General features: G+C 42.0%; 1 protein-coding gene across 1 annotated transcript; it reads right to left on the bottom strand.

The window, feature by feature from the left end:
• Positions 1 to 1,870: 1,870 nt before the first annotated feature.
• Positions 1,871 to 17,942, bottom strand: API5 (apoptosis inhibitor 5). The gene is made up of 14 exons (XM_029964341.1): positions 17,933 to 17,942; positions 15,086 to 15,336; positions 14,201 to 14,294; positions 13,157 to 13,222; positions 12,646 to 12,797; positions 11,719 to 11,925; positions 11,081 to 11,185; positions 10,299 to 10,388; positions 9,527 to 9,708; positions 8,251 to 8,344; positions 7,689 to 7,745; positions 5,283 to 5,359; positions 4,819 to 4,955; positions 1,871 to 4,076 (listed from the first exon to the last, which is right to left on the bottom strand). The coding sequence occupies exons 1-14, from the start codon at positions 17,940 to 17,942 to the stop codon at positions 3,997 to 3,999; spliced, it is 1,602 nt and encodes a 533-aa protein (XP_029820201.1). The 3' UTR covers positions 1,871 to 3,996.
• Positions 17,943 to 23,397: the final 5,455 nt, after the last annotated feature.

Genomic DNA, 23,397 nt, shown 5'->3' with positions numbered 1-23,397 from the left:
GTGAGGAGGTCACGGCTGTGGCTGCGAGGTCGCTGGCTCCCGCGCTTTCGCACCCGAAGCGGACCGCCTCGTTGCCGGAGGAGCTCCGGGGACGCCTCTTAGCACGAAACATGCTGCCTCAACAGTATTCCGCTGATCATCTCGGCTCGCTTGACTCATCGCCGCCCTCCCGCCGCGCTCCCCCGCCGCTCCGGCTGATTTCAAGCCAATGTTTCGCGAGCGACGCCGCTTGCGCTGGTGAGCCCGTGCCGAGGCCGCCGGGGAGCGTCAGACTGTTCCCGGCTGCTGCAACGTGCGGGACAGCAGGGCTTCGGTTCCAGCCGAGGGCCATCCGTTCCCCCTGCGCCGCACGTCGGGAGCCGGGTGCGAGTAGCGGTGCACGGGCAGGGCTCTCCGTGCCTCGCAGCGGTGGGCGCGCCCCAGCCTCCCGGGCCGCTCACTTGTGCTGGGATCTTCCATCCTCGTTGACACCCAGTGTGTGGTAGCGCGGCGGCCGAGCGCCGAGCCAGCAGCGAGCACAGACCCGCCCAGCGGAGAAAGGCCACGCCTCGCCCGCCCCCGCCCGACGCCCAACGCGGCATCTCCCCAATCCGTGCTTGCTCGCACCTCCGGACGGAACGCCGCGCCCCATTTTGCGGATGCGGGCGTGCTGCGTGCGGGCGGTGCGGCCGGGCCCGGGTGGCGGCGGGCGTCCTTTCAGCCGCCAGGGAGCCCGGCCGGCGCTTCCTACCCCACGCCACACGGCGCAGCCCCTGGGCGATGCCGGCGGGCTCCGCGACGGACTTCTCCTCGCGGGTAGCCGGTTGGACAGCGGGCCTTCCCGGAGCTGTGCAGCCCGGTAACGGCGGAGCCGCCGCCCGGAACTCCAGGCCGGCGTTAAGTGCCAACAAGCGGCGTGTGGCGCCGCGCTGAACGCTGTAATTTAAAGGATGTAATTTCTGTCTAGTGCACACTCGGACATTCGCCACGGCAGCTCGAGGAAACGACTGTATGCCCATCGCAAACTGAACCGTACCTGCAGCTATCCACAGGTTTTTATCCGCAGCCCCCGGAGGAGCTGGGTGAAGGGAGTTCTGAAAGACACATCGCTCCTTTTCCCTTCTAATGCTTTTCAGTTACACAGAAACATCTGAACTTTTCCTTTCCCATTGCAGTTAAGAGTAAATACCAACCCAGGAGTGAGAGCCTGTTTCCCAGTCCTGAGTGAGATCTAAAAGCTGCCACATTCAAGTTTTGTTCTGTTTGACCGAAAGGTCTGTGTTACCTACCAGTCCTGCTTCTTGGGGACACCAAACTTCCTGGAGCCTGTTAAATAGTAAAATTCAGCAGTAACTCAAAACCCATTAAGTGGAAACAAGTTTCCAGATGGTGTCAGTGGTTAAACCAATGCAAGGGATTCAGTTTCTGTCAGCCTAGAGAAAAATCCGCACAAGTATGATAGTTCCTTACCACTGCCAGAGTTTACACATCAGGCATATTACAGATTCCACAAAAAAAACCCCAGGCTGCCACTCCAAGTCAGTCTTCCTCTATCATAAGATACCAACGAATTGTATCACACTGTCAACATGTAGGAGTTTGCATAAGGCAATGACTGATTCCTTTTCACCCGGTTCCAAATAAGATGTATGACATGCAGCTTTTGCTGAATATTTAAATTCCTAGGCAAAACGTTGCATTTAAAGGTGAATTACTTAAAAGTTGAAACAGCTAACAGAGTCTTGCTCCAATATATTCCTTAATGGCAAAAAGCTTTAGACATCTATAGCAATCTAAGGAGTAAGGGAACTACGACCAAAAGGTACCACAGAACCCTTTTACTAAGCCAACACAAAATGTTGCAGAGTAACTGTGAAACAATGAGCCGAACAAAATTACAAAATGGATTTATTCCAAAGCTGTAAGGGAACATTTACAATTCAACAAGATAGTAAAAAGGTGTTTCCACAAGAACTCACTGCATTAAAATTAGATGTGAAACTGGGGAAAAATAATCTAACTACTGAGGCCACAAGAACTTTGCACATCACTTCTGAAATACAGGACTCACGTAAAGAAAACTCACTCAAAATTCAGTGAGAAAATAAGCTGCTAGCACCTAGCTACTAGTCTAAATACAAGCTATGTTTAGGCTTTGAGATTACATTTTTAAATCCCCTCAAAACACCAATTATAGCCACAAGTGCAAAATGTCTTTTTTTTCCCTCCTTTTTTCCTCCAATGGAAGCTTATTACACATCTAGTGCCTATTTTCAGAGTGACATTTTGGTCTCACAAATTTGTCCTTGAAAGCTTTTTGCCAAGTTTTATGGTTTTTGTGACAAATCAAATTTGAGCAACTGGCAGGTAATCAGAAATACAGTCAGCTCACATGTCCTGGAATGTCCAAAGTTTGCTGCCTAGTGTTCCAGAGTTAAGCAAAACCAGACTTCTAATTTAGCATCAACAATGTCTCTCACTTTGACAATTTGGTATTTTGGTCATCTGACTGTAGTGATAAATATCAGTGTTAATGAAAACACCCGAGTCAGATTCACAAGCAAATACAAATAGAACCAGAGTGGGGAGACATCACCTTCTGTAGATATCAAGTGGCTGAACAAAAAAAAAAAAAAAAAAGGCAAGATAAGAAGTATTATTTATTCTTCTAAAGCCTAAGGTATTTTACACCAACACGCCCTGGAACACTTAATTAAAATTCTTTTCCTCTGTCCAAACTTCTTTTTACTATATGCTAATTTCTTTACAATGTTGAATGACCCGAGAATTAAAAACTTTGAGTGGTGAGAATTAAAAAAAAAAAAAAGCTTTGTGCTTTTACTTTGTATTTTCTGGGTGTACACCAGTAAATAAGAATCCCAACTTCCTATGGAAAAAAATAGCATGGAATTTTTAACTCTTCCACCTGAATTGAACTACATAGCTGGAATTTTTCAGTGTTACCCAAAATACAATTTTATTTATATATTTTTAAATGCAACTATTGGTTAAAAAAACAACCAAACAAAAAAACCCCAAACAAAAAATTAACACACACACACACAAAAAAATAAAATCACCAAACAAGAAAAAACCCCAATCAACCAACCCCCACCCTCCAGTGCCAACTAATCCAGAAATCTGCAAAACACAGAAAAGAGCCAGGTACTGCTACGGTCCAGCTCCAGCCTATGAAGCTTAATCACTGCATCAGTCTTTACCCATTCCTGGAATAATTCTAGTCGTTTATTGTTTCGATTTTTGCTGTTCATTTACTGAGCTTTCACAGCATAACTATAAGCACATATTCATATTAAACATTAAAAATTAATTTGCAAAACATCACTTTTGTATTACAATGCACGGAGAAGAGTAAGATGTGCAAACCAAAAAACGCCACTTTCTCCACATCTCTAAGTAAGAGGACTGCATCATGCTACAAGCAAAACAGATTTCTAGCCACATTGCAAACTTTAAAAAACCAGCATGTATCTCATTCAATTTAATTAAAAATGCAAATCAAAGCAAATTTAACAATGGTACTCTTCTCCACATATTGCAAAATACGGTTACAAATGAGGAAAGGATTACTTCAGCTGCTAAGCTAATCTGACACGTATCTCTGTTGTCATGCCTTTCCTGTCCATTACTTAATACATAAACTCAATTATATAGTTTCAGTTACGCAGTAGCTGACTTTTAGGTTAATATACAAACTGTCAAGATGCAGCTTTTGATGAAACATCTATGCTCTTTTCCAATTTTGAATCCTGAAGACACTTCAAAATTAAGAACCCAAAACTGCTGACTGTAAGCATCCAAAAATACAGCTGTAGTTTCACTATGGACAAGTTGTAGTCCGTTAGAAAAGTAGATCATACATACAAAGGTATAAAGAACATTTAATTCAGTCTTAGTGGAAGGCAGTCCTTGAAGAAAACAATGCTCCAAGCAAACACTTGCTGAGTAGCACTCTCACTTCAGCCCTTCAGGGGCATGGAAGATTTAGCAGTCTTCTCAGTAGATTCTTCCTCGGCTACGATTGCCACGTCCTCCCCAGCCTCTTCCTCGTCCACCCCGGAAACCACCTCTTTGCTCTGAAATAAGAGTGGAAACTTTTCATGCAGGTTTTATACTGAATACAGATTAAAATAGAATAGCAATATCTGGACGTATTAGTTTTATATATCTGACAGTGCTTTGTATCAGTTTTTCAACCTATGAGCGTGGGTGATAATTTGTCATACCAGCCTCTTTACTTGCCAGGAGGATCAATGGATCTACAGGGAAGACAGGAATGGGCTGCTACCATTGCTGGGCCTACTCATCCAGTCTGCAACTGCTCTTGTGCTTCACCCAAAAATACAACTTGCAGAGAGACAGAATCAGTGTGACTGGGAGCACGAGGACATAACTGTGGATGCACAGTGAACCTGGCAATTCGCAGAACTTTGGATCAGGTCTGCAACATCAGCAGTGGCTGTAATAGGAATGCAGCACAGGCCCAGTCGTATGACAGGAGGTGACCCAGCTCTGCCACTTGCAGCAACTGGCCTGTCCAATGGGAAATTGGTGCAAGTGCTGTGTGTCATAATAGAGAACACAACAGTTCAATTACTAACTCTAGGTATTAAAACACTACTAAAAGTAACTTGCAAATGTCATTGTTTATAGGCTGGTAACACTCAAACACTGCAATAGATCAACAGCTAGGAAAAGACCACCATATACAAAAATTTGTGACAGTACAATTTGATCTTCCAAGAATGTGGTATTTGTTCCCCCCACCCTGAGATACAACTGTCACTAGACAAAGTTTTTCCAAACTGCCTAACTTACCGTAAGAAAAACTACCCAGATTACTGCTGTATTTTCCACTAGGAGGATTATATATTTGCCTGGCATCCCTTTTTGGTCCTGCTGAAGCTTTCTTTGGGGGTGAACTTGAGGTTGTATCTTCACTTGCTCTTTTTTGACTGACAGAAGAAAACAAAAACATGTCATTACACCCTTGTGGTGACAAGTACAGGAATAGTAGTTTAGCCGCAAGGATTAACCACTGGAAGCCAGCAGCAGCTAATGAAGATGCCCTGAATAATAATATCTCAGAAGAGGAAGTAGGCTAGTCTCCAGCTGATTCAGTCTATTGTATCTCTAAGCAAGACTAAGATAATGTTTCCACAGCCACAAGATGTGAAACTTTCATCTCATGTGCTGTGTATATATAATATACACAGCTCGGAAGTTAATTTTTACTGTTTACAAAACAAACACCACTTTTTTTTTAAATTAAGAACTCTTACCTTGCATCTGCCTTCTGTACTGGTTTCCAGGACAGTGTAATTGTACTTTTGTAAGAAGGAGGAATGTGGAAGAGATCCTATGAAGGCAAAATTGGGACAGTTTACATGTTGATTGCACTTCAAAACTTTATTCTGTAGTCTCAGTTAAGTAGCTAACCATTAATTTCCAACAATTTTAAATCCTTTTTGAAGTCCCATGGCAGAGGGAGAAGGCATGTGCTTACTGCCTTACTAGGAAATTCAAATATGATTTGAATTAACAAAATAGTGTCTTGTACTGACCAAATATAGAATCATGTGATAGTTTGGGTTGGAAGGGGCCTTTAAATACTATCTAGTTCAACCACCCTGCAATAAGCAGGGACATCTTCAACTAGATCAGGTTGCTCAGGCCCCCATCCAATCCAACCTTAAATGTTTCAAGGAATGGTGCATCTATAGAGAAAGCACAAGCCTTCTCTCCCTCCCAATGTGTAGTGTGATAGACCAATTTAAGGCCATGATGACCGTCCTGATCGGTTACAGGAAACACCTCAGCACCTGAAGAGGGCATTCCCAGAAACCCATTGTCAGATGATAGTGGGTTACACAAAAATGGACAAAGAGACCCCGATGGCTTCCTGAAAGTCCTCAACAAAATGGGGAGACTTCCCAGCAACAGACTGATAGGATTAACAAAGGATGGAGTGTTATGGAAATAGCATGGCCTTTCTTTACAACATCCTACTGGAACACAGGAAGCCAAACCTTAGGCCTATGTCATCTGTCTAGCACCCCCAAAATTAGTATTGACTATTGTCACTCAAACTGCCTAAGAAAAATAAGTATAAAAAGAGATCGGACATGAGCAAAATCGGGGAGAAGTTCCATCATCTCTTCGGGGGTAACTAAAGAGCTGCCCTGTCTCCTTCCACTCCTTTGGACACTGCAGGGCTGAGCAACCACTTACTCTGCTTTCTTTACCTTGACCTTGCTTTATACCTTATAGATTACCCTCTTTCACCTTTACCCCATAGATAGCTTATTTCCTAATTGTACTTTGCTACTTTGCTTTATAGATACTAATTTTACCTTGCCCTACACCTTGTAACTTACCAGGTATATATCTTACTTTATATTATTCTTTTTCTTGTCCTATATTGTACTTTATTGCCAACTCGTTCATGGTTTGCTTTAAGGTGTGCATTTCCTTATCTTAGTGAGTTAAAATGTGTGTTAGTGGGAAGTGGCTATATTCTTTCTTTTTTGCTTTATGTTAACCAGTGTGTTTAGATTTTGTTCTAGTCTTTGTAAACTGGTCTGTCATGGAGGGGGGTTGCTTGAGTTTTGTACTAAGGCTTAGGTAGTTGTGTTGTTTTGTAGAGCGTGCTTCTGGTTTTTGTGTTTTTTATTAGTAAAGTGCAATCGTGCAGTTAAACATTATCACCGGCAACGCCAACCCTACAGTAGTTTGTCACATACTGGTATTAATAAAAGTTATTTTGTGAGCTGCTAGTTAGTTCAGTTTGTTTCTGGTGCTGGCAGCCTCGTAACTTGTAGGAGAACCTTGCTGAGAAAGTTCTCCATTGCTATTAAGAGCTGTCCCCATATCAGGGTATCAAAAGTCCTGTCCATCGCAGTGAATCTGTCTAGCAAAGGGTCTCTTTAGGTGAAGTGTGGACAGACTGTTTTGGGCCTTAAAAGGCTTTGGTATTCTGGGGACACTGATAGCCAATAAAAAATATATTAATAGAGGTGGGACAAGAAATCTCTGCATTTCTTCCCCTTTTCACGTGACACTATGAACACCAAGCATCTTAAAACGAACTACAATGGCTCCTGCAGGGAGACATCTGATATCCCTACAATATCCCTATGACGGTACAAGATAGGCTTTGCAATACCATGGGCAAAGTTTTTGGTTTATTCTGTGAGAGTGAAGAAATAGAGGAAAAGGTGGTTAGAAGAAATCAGAATGGTTTCATGGGCTCCAGACAGAAGTCTCTTTCTGCAGCCCATCTCTTCTAGACTCTTTGGAGACAAAAGTTTTGTATCCTTGTTTACATATCCTTGCACCTGTTTAAACTACTCCTTACCCCTCAATGCCACTGCAGGAAAGGGAAATTACAAGAAAAAAGGCTCAGCCAGAATCCAGAGACCCCTAAAGCAAGGTGGTCTTCTTCTGGGGGCAACCAGTGCTGCAAAAAAGGACCAAGAGCAGCAGTAGCAGCAAAAGCTAAGTTGCTTGCATAGTCAGCAAGATCCACCTCTCTTCAGAAACAGTAAAGCATGGCAACTCTGAGCTAGCTAACACCAACTAACACAATACACAAAGTAACACAATACAACTTCGTTCAAATCTATTCCTTTCTGCTGCATAGGTTACTCTGCTGTGAGAATTTACTCGTTCATGATGTGAGGACTTACCTTGATTAAAACATTAATGTTATTGGTTATCTTCAAGGCAACCACTTTAATCTTGTTCTGTAAAAAAAACCAAACATCACTGAACACTGATCTAGTAGTTTTATGCCAACTGCATTTGATGATGTTACATTAAACTGGCTGCTCTTCCTAGTGAATTGTTATAGCAATAGTAACAGTGAAAGGTGTATACACTTCTGAGTTTTCATCACAACTACTCTTAGGCTTCTTGCAGTTTTACACTAAGAAGTTGCTTTTATATTCCAGTATACTTCTCACTGGTGTTTTTTCGCACAACATATGAAAATTTCCCCTTCAAAGCAAAGCACGGAGCACAATTAAACCAATTATATACGTGGATGTATAGAGTAGTTAGCAGTAGAAACTAAAAGAGCATCTTTGCTGGCAAAATGCAGCATCAAGTAAGATGCATTTGCAATAATGTTAGCAGTATTATTCCCTTAATCTATTTGCATACTTACAACTGACTGCAGCCTATCAATATGTGCCAATCATTATTTCAGTAGGCTCAATTAGAAAAACAGAATTACCAAACAGTACTTACCTCCTCTGTTTTCAAGGCTTCTCCTGTTTTTCCTTGAAGTGCCAGACGAAGCTGCCGAATATAAACCTGCAACCCTCGAGCAAAATATTGTAACCTAAAAAATTAAAAGCAATCTGTTAGTAAAATTTACATAGTCCCATAAAAATAAAAGCATAAGCAAAGGGAAACTGTAATTTTGTTTTTTTTTTCACTTTAGGAAAAATGCTCAAAATAAGTCATCCATCAATCTGATTTGTGCTGCTTTAGCATCCAGACAATAATTCTTCACACTTTCATAGTCACAGAATCATCAAGGTTGGAAGAGACCTTGACGATCATGTAGTCCAACTGTCAACCCAGCAACACTGTAATCACCCCTAAACCATATATCCAAGTGCCACATTGAGACACCTCTTGAACACTTCTAGAGACAGTGACTCCACCACCTCTCTGGGCAACTTATTCCAGTGCCTGATCACCCTTTTTTTTTTTCTAATATCTAATCTGAACCTCTCCTGGTGCAACATAAGCCCATTTCCTCTCGCCCTTTCATTTGAGGCATGCCAGGAGAGACTGACCCCCACCTCACTACAACCTCCTTTCAGGTAGTTAGGGCGGGCAATGAGGTTCCTCCCGAGCCTTGTCTCCAGACAAAACACCCCCAGCTCCTTAAGCTGCTCCTCTTACAACTTCTGCTTCAGACCCTTTATCAGCTTTGTTGTCCTTCTCTGGACATGCTCCAGCATCTCCATGTCCTTTATGAAGAGAGAAGCCCAAAACTGAACAGAGTACTCAAGGTGTGGCCTCACCAGTACTGAGTACAGGTGGACTTCGCAAATCCTGCTGGCCACACTATTCTTGTTACAGCCCACCTTGGTCTCCTTGGCCACCTGGGCACACTGCTAGCTCATGTTTGGCTGCTGTCAGCCAGCACCCCCAGTCCCTTTCTGCTGAGCAGCTTTCAGGCCACTCCTCCCCCAGCACTGCCTGGGGTTGCTGTGACCCAAGTGCAGGACCTGGCACTTTGCCTTACTGAATCCCATGCAGTTGTCCACAGCTCATCAATCCAGTCTGTCCAGATCCCTCTGCAGAGCCTGCCTATCCTCCAGCAGATCAACATTCCCCCCAAGGTAGTATCGCCCATGAACTTACTGAGGATGCAATCAAACTCCCCTGCCAAATCACTGGAAAGATGTTAAACAGGACAGGTCCCAGTACTGAGCCCCAGGGAACTCCACTAACATTTTCTAACACACACTTTCTAACAGAACGCTAACAGTTGCCTCTAAATGATTACCTGATTTTAAAGTCTTTCAATTTCTCTGCATTCAGCTTGGCTGTGAGGAAGTCTGGAAGTTTACGACCCAGCTGATGGAAGCTATACAATAAACACTCCACATGACTGAATTGCAACTTGGGCTCTTCATTGCCAGCATTTTCCCCGTTCTCTGCTTCCTCTGGAGGAAGAGGCATATACTCCTAAAGAACAGAAAGGAAAAACAAATGCATGAGACACATTTATACACACTGACAGCTCTTTTGCAGTGTTTGAACTGGATGGTGTATTTATGCTGATAATTTAAGAAGAATCCCCCATCTCTATACCAATGTGATGAACTGCTGAATAAAGTCCTAGTGCAGGTGGTTTGCCTACACTTATGTGACTTGATACCTCAGACTCAGTGGAAATACTACCGTGGCACTGCTACCACAGGAAGCAACAATGTACTGCACCAATGCTTTTGAAGTAGTGCTGAACTTGCTTAAAACTGTCAGTGCAGATACAGTCTTTACTGAGATCAACATGAGTCTCTCATGGTTACAAAACTTAAAAAGAAGAAACCCACATAAATCTACTGGATTAAAAACATTATTCAGGTAACAGCTCCGTGTATCTACAAAGGCTTTAAATTGCAAAATGATGTTTGACCTTCTACCATGGATAGAACTACCTCTGAAACAGCCACTTTAGAAAAAGGATAAAGAGATGAATACATAAAAATAACTGTTTCGATGAAAACTTAATTTTTTAAAGTGTTTTACATGAATAAGAAATGAATTAGTCTTACCAGCAGTTTGTCAAACAGCTTCTTCAAATTTGATTCAAGCTTTTCCATATCGCCACAAAAAGAGCTCATTTCAGCAAGAAGCTTTAAAACCTACATGTAAGAAGAGCAGGGCTTTTGTTTGCTAACTGAAAAGTACATAGGCTTAACTTTCAACCCAAAATCAATTATCACATCACTACGGCTGGTACAGTAGTGATCAGCTATTACAATTAAACCCCTCCCAAACATCGGGAAGGAATAAAAGGAAGAACATGCCTAATCTGTTTTTCATGTCCTCAAACAGAAATACAGGTTTGTGTATCTAATCCCAACAAGCATTAGTTAACAAGTAAACAAACCTTCATCTCCCACACCTGCAGCACAGCTCACCTTCAGTGAGAGCCACAGAGATCTAACTGAAGCTGTAGCACTGATTAATGTAAGCAAAATTACAGACATTGAGCCACTCCCTTAGGAGATTAAATTAGCATGAGCTGTGCAACCATCATTTTGGTAAATGCTATGTGCTTAAAAAAAATTGATAGCAATATAGAAATGATTACACCAATCTACTTATTGTACCTTGCCTCAAAAGCACAGGACAAATGACATGCTTTAAAAGGCAATGCTCAGTCATGCCTCAATAGTGCAAACTTTTTTCCTAGTGTAGCTACTTTTTCTATAAGCCACGAAATGAAAACTATTCAAGAAAGGAGTTTTCAATTTTAAAAATAGATGTCTTCATCTAATGTGCTGATTTTTTATTATTTCTTAATCTGAAAGACATTTTAGCTTTAGCTTACCTCTAGCTGGATATCGAGACCCTCCACTGAAGTAGTCAAAGAACTGAGGTTTGGCAGAACATGCTCACAGAAGTAAGTAACAAATTTTGTGGAATGAACATTTTTCTGAAAAAAACCCAAACAAGCCACTGCATATTATTCATGCTACTCTGAGTTTGAATGACCTGAATATTTTTCCCCCATCTCTCTGCCACCCTTCTAAATGCCTACCACACAGCTATGCTTCAAAGCTTTATTAAACTTCCCTCTAACTCCTAAAACACAGACCCCCTTGCACATAGCTTAAGCTGAGGCTGTCTGCAACAGCAGCTGAAAAGATTGCTTGCAACCCAAGAATAGGCTTTTAAGTGCTGCAATTGCCTGGCACTAAACTTGAAATAAACTCATACAACCTAATGTGAGAATCTTGTCATAATTCAGTGTAACATCCTAAATTTGAAAAAAGAAGAGAGTAACATAAAAATATCTTTGTATTTGGAGGCTTTAAGGATGTTTTCCAGCATTTGAATACAGCAGAAGTTGAAGGTGGAGAAGTACTGATATGTGGTCATTCTAACATAATCGTTCAGAACACCAAAGACAAGTCATAGCCATTAACTTTCCACAATACTCCTCATGCAAAGCAAACAAATACATACTGAGAAGAGTGGCACTGCCTGCCGAGTACACTGCTGAAGTCTGTCCACACAGTCTGGATCAGATGGATTGAATGTTTGTTCCAGGTCAGCTTGTTCGGCTACCAGCTCCACTAGCTGTTGCCTCCCACTTACTGTCTGTAAGCTTTTTAATCCAGACAATATTTTCATGAACAGATTAAATTCCTCGCCTGTCACATCTTCCAGAACCTTAGCAGAAAAACAGAAAACACAGTTCTATGGTGGTAATTTGCAAACCTACAAGTCAAACCAACAAAGTGATCAGTATCTAGAGCGCACGACCTGTAAGGAGAACCTAAAGCAACTGGGCTTTTCCAGTCTAAAGTGAGAGAGCTGTATGTGGGTGTGGTAAACTAACACTAAACCTTTAACGTAGGAGTCACCAAACGTAGGAGTCAGGTTCTTTGCTGAGGTGGACACGGTGAGAATGAGACAATGATACAAAACTAAAATGGAAGGTTCCAACTGGATAAAGGGAAAAAAGTAAATTCTCTAGAGGACAATTAAACATTAAAGCTGGTTGCCCAGAGAGTATAGGAACTTTCCTTCCTTAGAGATTTTCAAAAGCACTTAGAAAAAGCACCTAGAAGTCTGATCTGAATTCAGCTGAGCAGAATTCAGCTGAGCATGATTCACTGAGCTGATCAGTCTCCTAAGGACCCTTTCCAATTTGAATGATTCTGTGATTCTAATAAAAGTTGCTCTTACAAAATGAGAAGAGCCTAGCATGGTTTTAACATTCTCACAAAAAACTGTTGCAATTTTCGGAGTGTAACAGAATAGGGTAAGTACAAGATCACATTTTTACAATGCTCAGCTATACATGTGGTTTAAATGAACTCCAAAGCAACACTAATGATAAGGAATGGTATCATAATACTTAAGTTTGTACTGAAATAAGAGAGTCACCTTCTTTGATTCAGTCAATATGAACTCTTCCACCTCCTTTGTCATCACCTCCTCAGGCAATGTTTTCAGTTTTGTAGAGAGGAACTTAATGGCTCTCTCTCTCACAATATCCTCTCCCTGAAGAATTTGACTGAATAAGCCTCCCAGAGTTCCTGAATGGAGAATAAATCAGGTAATGAGAATTATTTTAAAAGTTATGAGCTCAACATTCTATGCAGAAGAAATAAGTTCACTCCTTTAAGACTCCATGACACATTTTAAAATAACTGCTATACTAACTTTTCAGAAAAAAACACAATTTACCTGTATCTTGACAGAATCCTCACTCTTTTACTGGTCTGTATAATTCAGATCCATGATTATTAAGTTCAGTATTGTTTGCAAAATCAAACAGTTACGTGTGTGTCTCAGTTTTGCATTGTACTAAGATAAAAAATTGAGTTCTGTTCTCATCCTACTAGAGACTGGGAAGTATTAATAAAAGACATACACAGAAAAATGTGTCCTTTACCTTTAGCATCCATCTTAAATATACTGAGCAAAGCATTGTTCACCAAATTGAATTCTGCAGAATCATCTGGAGAGAGAAAAAAATCTGATATGCATATACTTGAAATGAAAAGGTAAGAGCAGAAAAATAAAAATCACTGATGTGTAATTACACATTAAGTATTCCGTCCTCAGCATTTAGTGATAAACAACATAACCTGTATTTTTAACAGCTACTAGACTGAGGAAGCTGAAAGTCACGATTATGAAAGATGGAAGCAAAACACAAAGCTATTTGCCACCTTAGCCTCCCTGCCAAAACTTTAACATTATAAACTTAATAGGACTGAAAACCTGAAAGGAAGTTACTAATCAATACATTGACTTATTTTAAGGAACAATTGTATTAACAAGCTGACCTTCACTAAATTAACGTCAAATAAAGTAATTTCTTTTTTAACTCTTCTGGGTGGCAGAAACAATTTTCCTCTTGAACTAAATGGAGAAATGCCTAAGTCTCAAAAAACCCAAACCAACCCAAAATTTATCTTCTGAGAATCCTAGAGACTTAACCAGGCATTTTTAACAGAAGTTTAAACACCTAAGTTTAGCACTCTATAACTCATTGGATTAAAAGTGTATTAAAATCTGATTTTGCAGTCTAGAAATATTTATTTTGCACCAAAAATGCACTATATGAAAGAAAACGCCTTTAGGATTTTTCAAATTCCAGAACCTGGATTAGAAATCCAACAACTCTTGTCTCAGAAGGCAATTTGCTGCAGTTCATAACTGTAAGGTTCCCGCTGTGCCTTGCCTTTTTCTATAGATGCTTTCAGAGAGCTTGAATAAAAAAAATTGTTTTATTTAAAAGAAAGATTTTGAGTTTAGATTAGGATGATTAGTGGCCTTTCAGCAGAAGCAGTAGCCTAACTGCACAGCAATTAGTGGTCAAAAAAGAATAGAAGAAGGACATGAATGGCCCTGGGATAAATTATGAATCAGTGTTTTACAGAACCAAAATGGCATATATTTTTAGGTGTGCCACGAGGAGACTGTCTCCTACCTGATTGTAGAAGCTGGGTCAGTATGTCTGCTACCCGAGGAAGATTATCTCCAGTGGCAAACTGAGGCAGTTCCTTGATTGCTTGTCGACGAATCTGCCAAAATTGTCAGTTTAGTAGAAATACAAAAATTTTAAAATGTCAGGAATTACATAAAAAAACCCAAACAACTATTTTGACATATTTATGAAGAAAGTCATATATTTTTCTTAGACATAAGCAGGTATGGGGAAAAATCAAATTCAAACAGTACCTTTGTTCACAAAATTATTCATATGATCAACAAAATAAAGCATGGAATGTGTGTTATTACAGTTTTATTTGCTAACAGCAAGGATAGTTCCACAGTTCTGCATATGGCAGGAATAAACTCTATGGTTTACAGTTCCCAGCACTGACAAAAATCCTTGAATGACCTCTCCAAATTGTTTAAGACTGGATAAACAAAGATCTTCAAAGGTACAGCTTCTACCAATATCACAGAAGCAGTATGAAGCATCTCAAACTTCTGCAAGAATAATACAGTCAGAATCACATCCCCATGGTTCTCAGGTGCAAACAAGATTTTCTTGCCTCCCGGCAGGATTTATCAGAACCAATTACCACTGAGTGCTTTTCGATAGGGAAACACGTAAATGCTATTCAAATAATCTGTAAATTTCTTTCTACAGAGCTATTCCTTTGATCAATGATGGGAGCGAAAAAGACAAATGAAAAGTGATGCATCATTCCAAAGTGAATTCTTTAACTGCAGGAATACAACTATGTTTAGTTGTCAAAAGACCAACTCTCCTCCCCCTAAAGACACAGCCCGCTAAAAAAAAGGAGAAAATAATAGCAAAATATAAATTCAATGTATCAACTTGCTACAAGGTTATTATTCTTACAGAAACATCTTCATCCTCACAGAGGTCCAACTGGGCATTGATAGCTGAGTCAGCTAGCTCAGGAAAATGCTTGAAGAACTTAGGAATAAACTGAGCTGCAAGTCTCTTCTCCTTGGCACCTCCTTTCACACCATCCAAGATCACTTGGTATGCATCCTTATGCTGAAAGAGGAAAACCAGAGTATATAAATGGAAAAATCTTGGGTTATTCTCAAGACAACAGAAGACTTTTTCTCTCCCAATCTCTGCAACTATTTAAGTGAACTATATTATACGAGCTTCTTACAAAAGAATAGATTGTCCTCTCAGACTGATATAACTGTGCCAATTTCATAAAATTTGCCTCTGTTGCCTGGCTTTTACTGTTATCCCGGTTCCTGTCTATTCAAGTGCTCACTGTTCCAACTGCTGGCCTTAAGGCTGACAGCTCTTACACACCACCTGTGATTAGATTAGTGCAAGAAATTATATGATCAACTGAACTTGGGCACTTTTTCAAGGAGTTTATGCCTTTTGTCTCCTTGCTTTTTGTCTCTTAAGTAGAGGTTATCTTTCCCAACAATTGTGCTGCTGAAACGGATCACAAATGATTGTTAATGAACAATTGCTAGTCAGAGATGCAGCATCTCTGACACCTATTCAACTAGTTAACTTAATCTGAGATGAAACACAGTGCTTGAAAGAACTGTTAACAGAAAATAGATACAAAAAATACTCCAGAAACTCCTGGTTGAAGCACAGAAATAAACACTTCAGCAACTGTAGAACATCCTCTAGCTGCTCCAACTAGAATCACATAGGTGTTTCCGATTTTGTGCCTGCAGGACTGAAACTTTAAAATAATTGAAGTCTTTGTTGTGGTCAGTTATGTGTTTGTGAAACAGAAGTCAGCATTATTAGCATACCAGCAGAAATCAGAATCATCTAATTTTCCTCATGGTTGTGAACAGAATGCTTTAGACAGTTTATCCTACTTTGAATGGCAACACTGAAAGCACAGGACATTTTCTTTGCTTTATTTACATTAAATTTCCCAGAGCCACATATATCATCATCCCTATTCCTCGTGGAAGTTTCTCCATAGCAATTACAGATACTAATTTACAAAGCAGTACACTGCATTAATGCCCTTCAAAGCAAGCTGCATTTTAACACTTACTGCCAATGTTCCTTAAGCACTCCCTTCAGCTAGTTGATAGCTCTCTGTGTTGACAGATTCTGAACTGGGATAGGATACAGATCTGCATGAAAAATAACCCATGAAAAAACTGGTTGCCTTTCAGCTGATCCACATCCCCATCCAGTTTACTCTGCAGCTGTGCCAACAGAGTGCACTCAACAGCAAAGACAGGAATACACCAGCACGGTCTAGCAATGAAACACATGTCATTACAGACACAGGTTCTCAGATTGCACATTAAGAACACTATTTTTGTGGAACACATTACTTAATACATATGAAAAAGCATTTATACAACAATGCAAGAGAGTAGCCTGTGTTCCATGAATTTGTATTCCTGCATGCTAACTCCTCCTACCATTCAGGCAAAATAGAGTTCAGGAAAGAGTTTGTTTTACCCTGTACCTGGCAGCATGGAATGCTCAAGAAAAACCACAGGCAACTACAGCAGCATGATCCTTCAGTTTTGCACATTTCCTCCCAGTCTGTAACACAGGAACGTCTACGCTGGAGAATGTCCAGACCTTCCTTTTTAGTAACTGTCAATTGCCCTATCATCCTTTAACTACTCTAGGTTAGTTCCTGTATCAATTCATACCCTAAAATGCCCTGTGACAAGTTTCACGTGTTATTGAGAAATGTTCATCTTCCTCTCTGAGACTGCTTCCTAATAGTTTTTCTTAACTTCTCACTTTCATTCCACTCATACAGTGAACTCATCATACCTAAGCCCCTTTCTCAAGTGAAACACTCTTTTACAAGCTCAATACTTCCAGTCTTTTAAACAACTCCTCTTAATACTTCTGGTGGTTCCCATGCTCATGTTCAACATTTCTTTGACTGTGACTTTTTGTAGTGAGATTTCATGTTCATATGGTTGTTGAAGAGATAATAAAGCAGTAAGTGGCATAAAATTGATGAACGAGGAACAATTACTCATGGCTTCTCAGAATGCAAAAATTGGAGAGATCAAATAAGATTAGGAAATGACAAGTTCAAAGGAAGTAACTCCTTCACAAAGGTTCATGAAGTAATGGAACATTTTACCACACATTGACAGGCCAGAAATATAATCCGTTAAACAAAGCATCAGAAAAGTTCACTGAAGAACAATCTAGCAAGCTACACTCATTACAGAGATGCTGTCTCTGGCTCTGGAAGCCTACAAACTGGAAAGGGGCAAAGCTGGGAGAATGCTTTAGGGATCATCATTCTGTACTTACCCTTGGAGGTTCTTACATATCTGCTCCCCTGTCAAAGGCTGCATTTCTTAACAATGCTGGAGTTTGTCTACTTAACATGGCCACTCCTACCTCACAAAAGCTACTCACAATAGCCAAAATGATGATGGACTACGTACTTGTAAAACAGCATGGTAACAGCACGTTTTACTCTGCATCTCCCCCTGTAGTTCCCAAATTTTATCTGCACTTTGGTTTGGGTTCTGACGTTATGTTTTTGTTGGACTGTCTACGAGGATGTTTTGTTTCACTAAGGCATAACTACACAAGCAAAGTGAACGTTTTCGAACTAAATTGAAAAAAAAATCACCCTCCCCCAAACAACCACCATATGATTTGTTCTCTCAAAAAACTTTTCAAGTGACTATGTATAGTACCATCTAGTTTAAAATCCATGGCTAGATATGTGCAAGGCTACTTTCCTACCTGTGGACATTATGACAAAAAAAAAAGAAAGAAAAACACACGGAAAAAAAGTACCTGCTGCTTTTTCAGGTGGACATTTAGTAAAATAAGGGCCTAATGAAATTCCAAAAATTAGTGCTAACTAGCCATAATATTTTATATTGGTAATGTACAAAGTCATCCTCTTTTTTTGAATAATTTTGTAACTGTATAAACAAATGGCAGGCCTTGCCAGGATTTTACAGAAAATAAAATCTTCAGCCGTGAGGGTCGATCTTTCATTCTTGCCTTAAGGAAGAAAAAAACAAGGGCTACAGGCGGTTATCGAATCATGATAGACTTCACAGTAGACTCCACAACAAGTCTCTTAGCAAGACAGCCTGCCAGAGGCTTTCCGGATCTGCACTTGCGCTGGATCAGATCTGCATAGCTACCGCTGTCTTCTTTTACAGACCTAACTTCGCAAGGCGAAACTCCCCGCCTGACTAGGTAAGAACTAGTTAATACCCGCGACGCCACACTTAAAAGGAGAGCCGCCGACTCGACGCGAGTGCTGCAGAAGCACCGGGAGCTGGCGCCGTCCTTGCGGGTCCGCAGGCGCGATGCTCAGCTCCACCCGCCCCGCGGCGCCGCCGCGGGTCGACGAAGGCAAACCCTGCCGCGCACAGCCCGCGGGCTTGCCGGCCGTGCGGGCGAGTATCGCATGTCGCTCACGGCGCACCCTGGCCCGCCCCCGCCACCCCGTCTCGGGCCCGGTACCTCCCCGCGGCGGCTGCTACGCAAGCCCGAGGCCTCGCGAGGCTTGCAGGCCGCAGCCACGCCGCACCTGGCCGCGCCGTCTCGGTGGCGTCCGCCAGGATGCCGTAGTTGGCGGTAGAGCTCTCCACGGTGGGCATGGCGCGGCGGGAAGGGGCAGAACCGCCGTGACACCGAGCCCGCAAACGCCGCGCCGCTCCGGCCGCCGCTCCCGCTTCGGGCGGCGCCGTCAGCCACCTAGCGAGACGGCGGGCCCAGAACAGGCGGCGCGCCACGCGCCAGCTGGCGGCGCCCCGCACGGGGCGGGCGGGGAACTGCAGGGCGCCTGAAACCCTGCGCGCCCGCCGCGCGGCGGCCGCTTCCAGCGGGGAGCGGCCCTGGATGACGCGCAAAGGCACCGCGCTCTCGAGGGACAGCTCACCATCAGCTGGTTTTATCCGCCCGGCCCCAGGCCCGACCCGGGGCCCTGGTACGGGGTGCGTTGGTCTGCTCAGGAATGTGCCATGGCCTTTACCTTTTGCAGCCTTCTTTCCCCCCCCCCCCCCCCCCGGACTTTTCTTCCCACTCCTCCTCCTTCTTTCCCTTATCGCTACCTTCCTCCAGCGCCCCTGTTTTTGTCTCTCCTATACAAATACGATGAAAGGTGCTCGAGAAGTACCTGTTGCACGCTGAGTTCCTGGTACGGGAAAGAGACTGCTTTCCCGTGATTTGCCGACTTTCATCTTTTCCTGCAGAGAAAAATGCTATCTAATTCTAGCCTATAGAAGTGGAAGTACCTGTAAGTAGTGTCAATGGAGGCAGCACATGTACATTAGGCTCAAAGGACCAAATATAAAGTGTGGCAAAAGTTATAAGGCTGTAGCAGTGCCTTCTCCTCATATCTCTAGGTGTTTTATCATCCTGGAAGTTTCACAGGAGCTTAAAATGGAAGAGGATTTCTCTTATGTCAATCTGAGGCTGAGCTAAGCAAAGTGCTGGACCTCTCTTAAATATCCTTCCCAGCAGGATGAAGGGTGCTGTTGGAGGCACTCGAAGCCCTAATCTGTTTCCAGAGTACATGCAGGCAGACCACACACAGCAGGGGTGTACAGCAGCATCAATCATTTACCTTCCTTTTGTTTTTCTTCTCCTCTCACAGTGTTTCAGCAAGTGGCAGCAGTGACAGCATCAGTCACCTTTCTCCCCCACTTTGAATAGAGGTCCGGTGCCTTTACCTGTCCACAGGTGGATCCATGTCATTCTTCAGGCTGTGATGAGGTCTGAGGGTGTGCAAAATTGTGGCTTCTGTCAGATCCAAGACAGCTTTAACCACATCCTGACCCTTCTTGTGCTGGTGACCATCACATTTACCCAGAGTAATCTCAAAAGAATATGCTAATCTTAGTAGTGGGAACAAAATATAACATGAGAGAAAAAATATTTTTAATACAGCCTGGTGGCTATTAAGAGATGTCAATCTCTTGTCCTCCAGCATCTTCCAGACAGTATTACATCTGAATGCAGATTTTAAAACTATAATCATCTTTATTGCCACTACCATGGCAAACTTTTACAACTTGGTCTGAAAGGAATAAAGAGGAACATCTCATTTAACTGCGTTTTACTCCTCCCCCAAAGTGTTTATGTAGATCGAGCTGCCTCGTTATCTCCTTTTCTTGCTTTTTTTCCTCAACACGTTATTGAACTGTGATTACGTTCTATAGCAAATATTGATAAATAAATAGCATTTATACATTGTTGTATGTGTGACAGTTGTGGGAAGAAAAGTAGGCACGAATGAAGATGGATGTGAGAGGAGTTGTGTACCTTCTTGGAAAGGCTGGCTCTGTATTCCATGGCAGAGCAGAAGGGGTGCTTGAGATACCGGAGAGTGATGGGAAATTAAGATGAACTCAAATGCTGGACTTTGGCTGTGCTACAGAGAGATTGTTGGGTGGGGTGGGATGGTAAGCAGTCTCAAATATACAATAATAACATATATTTTGTTATATCTAAATATTTTAATCACATTTTTGTATATTGTACCATAACATATATCTTGGAATTATACTTTTTATCTTCTCTGGCAGTGAGACATTCAGCTGTGCTCATCATCTTTCTAACAGAGAACACATAAAATGAAAGGGGTATTCAGACCCACATTAAGAAAATGTTTTCTCTGAGGTTCATTCCATTTCCACCCTTTGATGCTAGTATTTTTTTCCCTCAACTACTTCCTTGTTGCTTCACATAATTCTTTTAATTTTTTTCTCTCCTTACAACAATTTCCATTTTTCCATCTCTAGTTTTCACTTATGACATATTTTTTATAGTGAACCTGTTTAAAATTAATTACAATTTTTCTTTAGCATTTATATGGAAGGAACATGAATGAAGAACTGATGGTGTTACATATTAGGAGATATTGTTTATCAGGGATCTCTCTGTTTGTTAATGTTGGGATATTTTTGAAAATCTATCTTTAGAAACTCAAAAACTTGAAATGCACATTTGAGAATGACACATAGTCATTCTCAATGACTGAGTCAACAGTCAGACTCTTCAGTGCAAGTCCCCTAGTTTTACAAAATATGATTAGTTTGGCCATCACTCAAGATTTTCATCTCTTCTTTATTCTCAATCTTCTCATGCCCATGCACATGGAGATAACCCTGCAGTAAGTTACAGACTCATTTGATGATGAAGTGGTATCATACATTTGACTCCCATTCCTGTGCACTGCCCATAAACCAAGTATCCTAGAATCACTGCAGGTTCTCCAGAAGAAAAATAATTTACTTATGAAATCAATAAGATTTTCTTTTTTCCTCAAAGGAAAAAAAATTACTATTCCTGTCCCACAACTGCCCTGGTCTTTGGTGGAGGACAGACTTCAGGCAAAGCCATAGATGGGGCAAAGCCATAGATGGGGCATAATGTCTATTATGACAGAAGGAGAAGACATGCTTAAAGAAGACTTCACACTGGAACAATGGTTTAATCACATGAATCCCCATGTACCCAACCTGAAAGGTTTCTGTGGGCCAGATACCCAGTGGATAATAAAGTGGCTGAAATAAGGTCCATTTTTTGGTTTATCCTAAATGAGCAATTGATCCTGAATTCTTCTAATCTCACTTTTTAGAAATGGGCTTGAGTTTTAAACAGAGCATAGTTTTACAAATGAAGGGATATAGCAATTATTCCCCCATCCATCTTCAAGATTTGTTAAGTATTTTTCAGAAAATGGTGTCCAGGTATCACAAGGTAATGCAGTGAGTGCATAACAGTGTTCCCAGCTGTAAAGCCTTTTATTGGCACACATTAAAGACATCCTGCATGGTTGCACGCATCTGACTGCTGTCTTCAGAGAGCAGAGATTTCCTACAGATTCCTTCTGATGTAATCGGATTTTCTCGCGGAATTTCTCCCCGGCAAGGCTATGCGCTTCTTTTCCCATGGGAGCGGCAATGCCGTGGACGCGCATCCCAAGCGTGCCAGCAAGCGGCGCTCCGGCCCCGCGGCCGCGCGTCCCCGCCCGCAGAGGAGCCGCTGCGAGTCCAGGGGGACGTGCTCCCGCAAACAGGACAGCGCCAGGCCTTTGGGAAGGGAGCGCTCTGCAGTATTCGGAGCCGTGACGCGTGACTCTCTGAAAAAAAACCCTTACGCCTCGTTTGTTCCAAGTCATATCCACAAATTTAGGCGAAAAAAGAGATTAGAGAAATGAAGTGGAATTAGAGAAATAAAGAGGAAAAAGAGGAAGGAAGGAGTCTCATCATAGAGATAAGAGGGAGTCTGGCATCACAGAGCCAGGAAATTGAATACTGCAACCAGCCATAGGGTCCTCAACACAGGAAGGACGTTGAGCTGTTGGAACGAGTCCAGACGAGGGTCACCAAGTTGATCAGAGGGATGGAGCATCTCTCCTATGAGGAAAGGCTGGCAGAATTCACATTGTTCAGCCTGGAAAAGAGAAGGCTTCAGAGTGACCTGGTTGTGACCTTTCGGTATCTGAAGGGAACTTATGGGAAAGGTGAAACAGGACTTTACAAGAGCATGTAGTGACAGGACAAAGGGAAATGGGTTCAAATTGAAAGACAACAGGTTTAGATTAGATATTAGGAAAAAAATCTTTATTATGGTGGTGGTGAGGCACTGGAACAAGTTGCCCAGGGAAATTGTGGATGCCCCATCCCTGGAGGTGTTCAAGGCCAAGATGGGTCTTTGGAACTAGATGATCTTCCTCTCCTTCAAACCCGACCCATTCTATGATTCTATGATTTTATGACCTTCCCCATCACTTGCCTCTTGCTTGATAAATTCAGAACTAACATTTCAGCCATGGATGCTGACCCAGCTCCCAAACTGAGCAGCTTGATGTCCTGTGCCTTCCACTGCTCCTGAGGCTGCTGCTGGTGACACAGCTGTTGCCACTGCTTCTGAAAACACGTGAGAGCTACTCTGCAGCACAGTGACAGATTGGAAATGCTAAAGCCACATGGCAGCAAGCTGTGAAAACTTCTCCACAGCTTCTGTGTATTTGCAGTGGCATTTGCAATGGCATGGAGCACTGTTTTTGTCTGTTCTGGATGATAAGAGTGTGAAAATGACACTGGCTATGCAGAAGGAGCTAGACGATGACAAAAGGAAAAGAAGAATTTTGATGACTGAGGTTGTTTTTTAGCTGGTTCTGGCAATGTTATCCAGACATACTTCAGAAAAATACCAGCAGTGTGGGTGAAATACCTGGA

This window comes from Manacus vitellinus, unplaced genomic scaffold, assembly GCF_001715985.3.
Source record: "Manacus vitellinus isolate BGI_N305 unplaced genomic scaffold, ASM171598v3 scaffold_6_pilon, whole genome shotgun sequence".
NCBI lineage: Eukaryota > Metazoa > Chordata > Aves > Passeriformes > Pipridae > Manacus > Manacus vitellinus.
This window is presented reverse-complemented; position numbering and strand designations above follow the sequence as displayed.

Bases quoted from the DNA above. Each gene is read 5' to 3' on its own strand.
- API5 (XM_029964341.1), bottom strand. The intron at 12,798-13,156 runs GTAAAGGACACA...TTCTCCATTCAG, and splicing joins ATTTAAGATGGATGCTAAAG to GAACTCTGGGAGGCTTATTC. The intron at 11,186-11,718 runs GTATGTATTTGT...GGTTTTTTTCAG, and splicing joins AGGCAGTGCCACTCTTCTCA to AAAAATGTTCATTCCACAAA.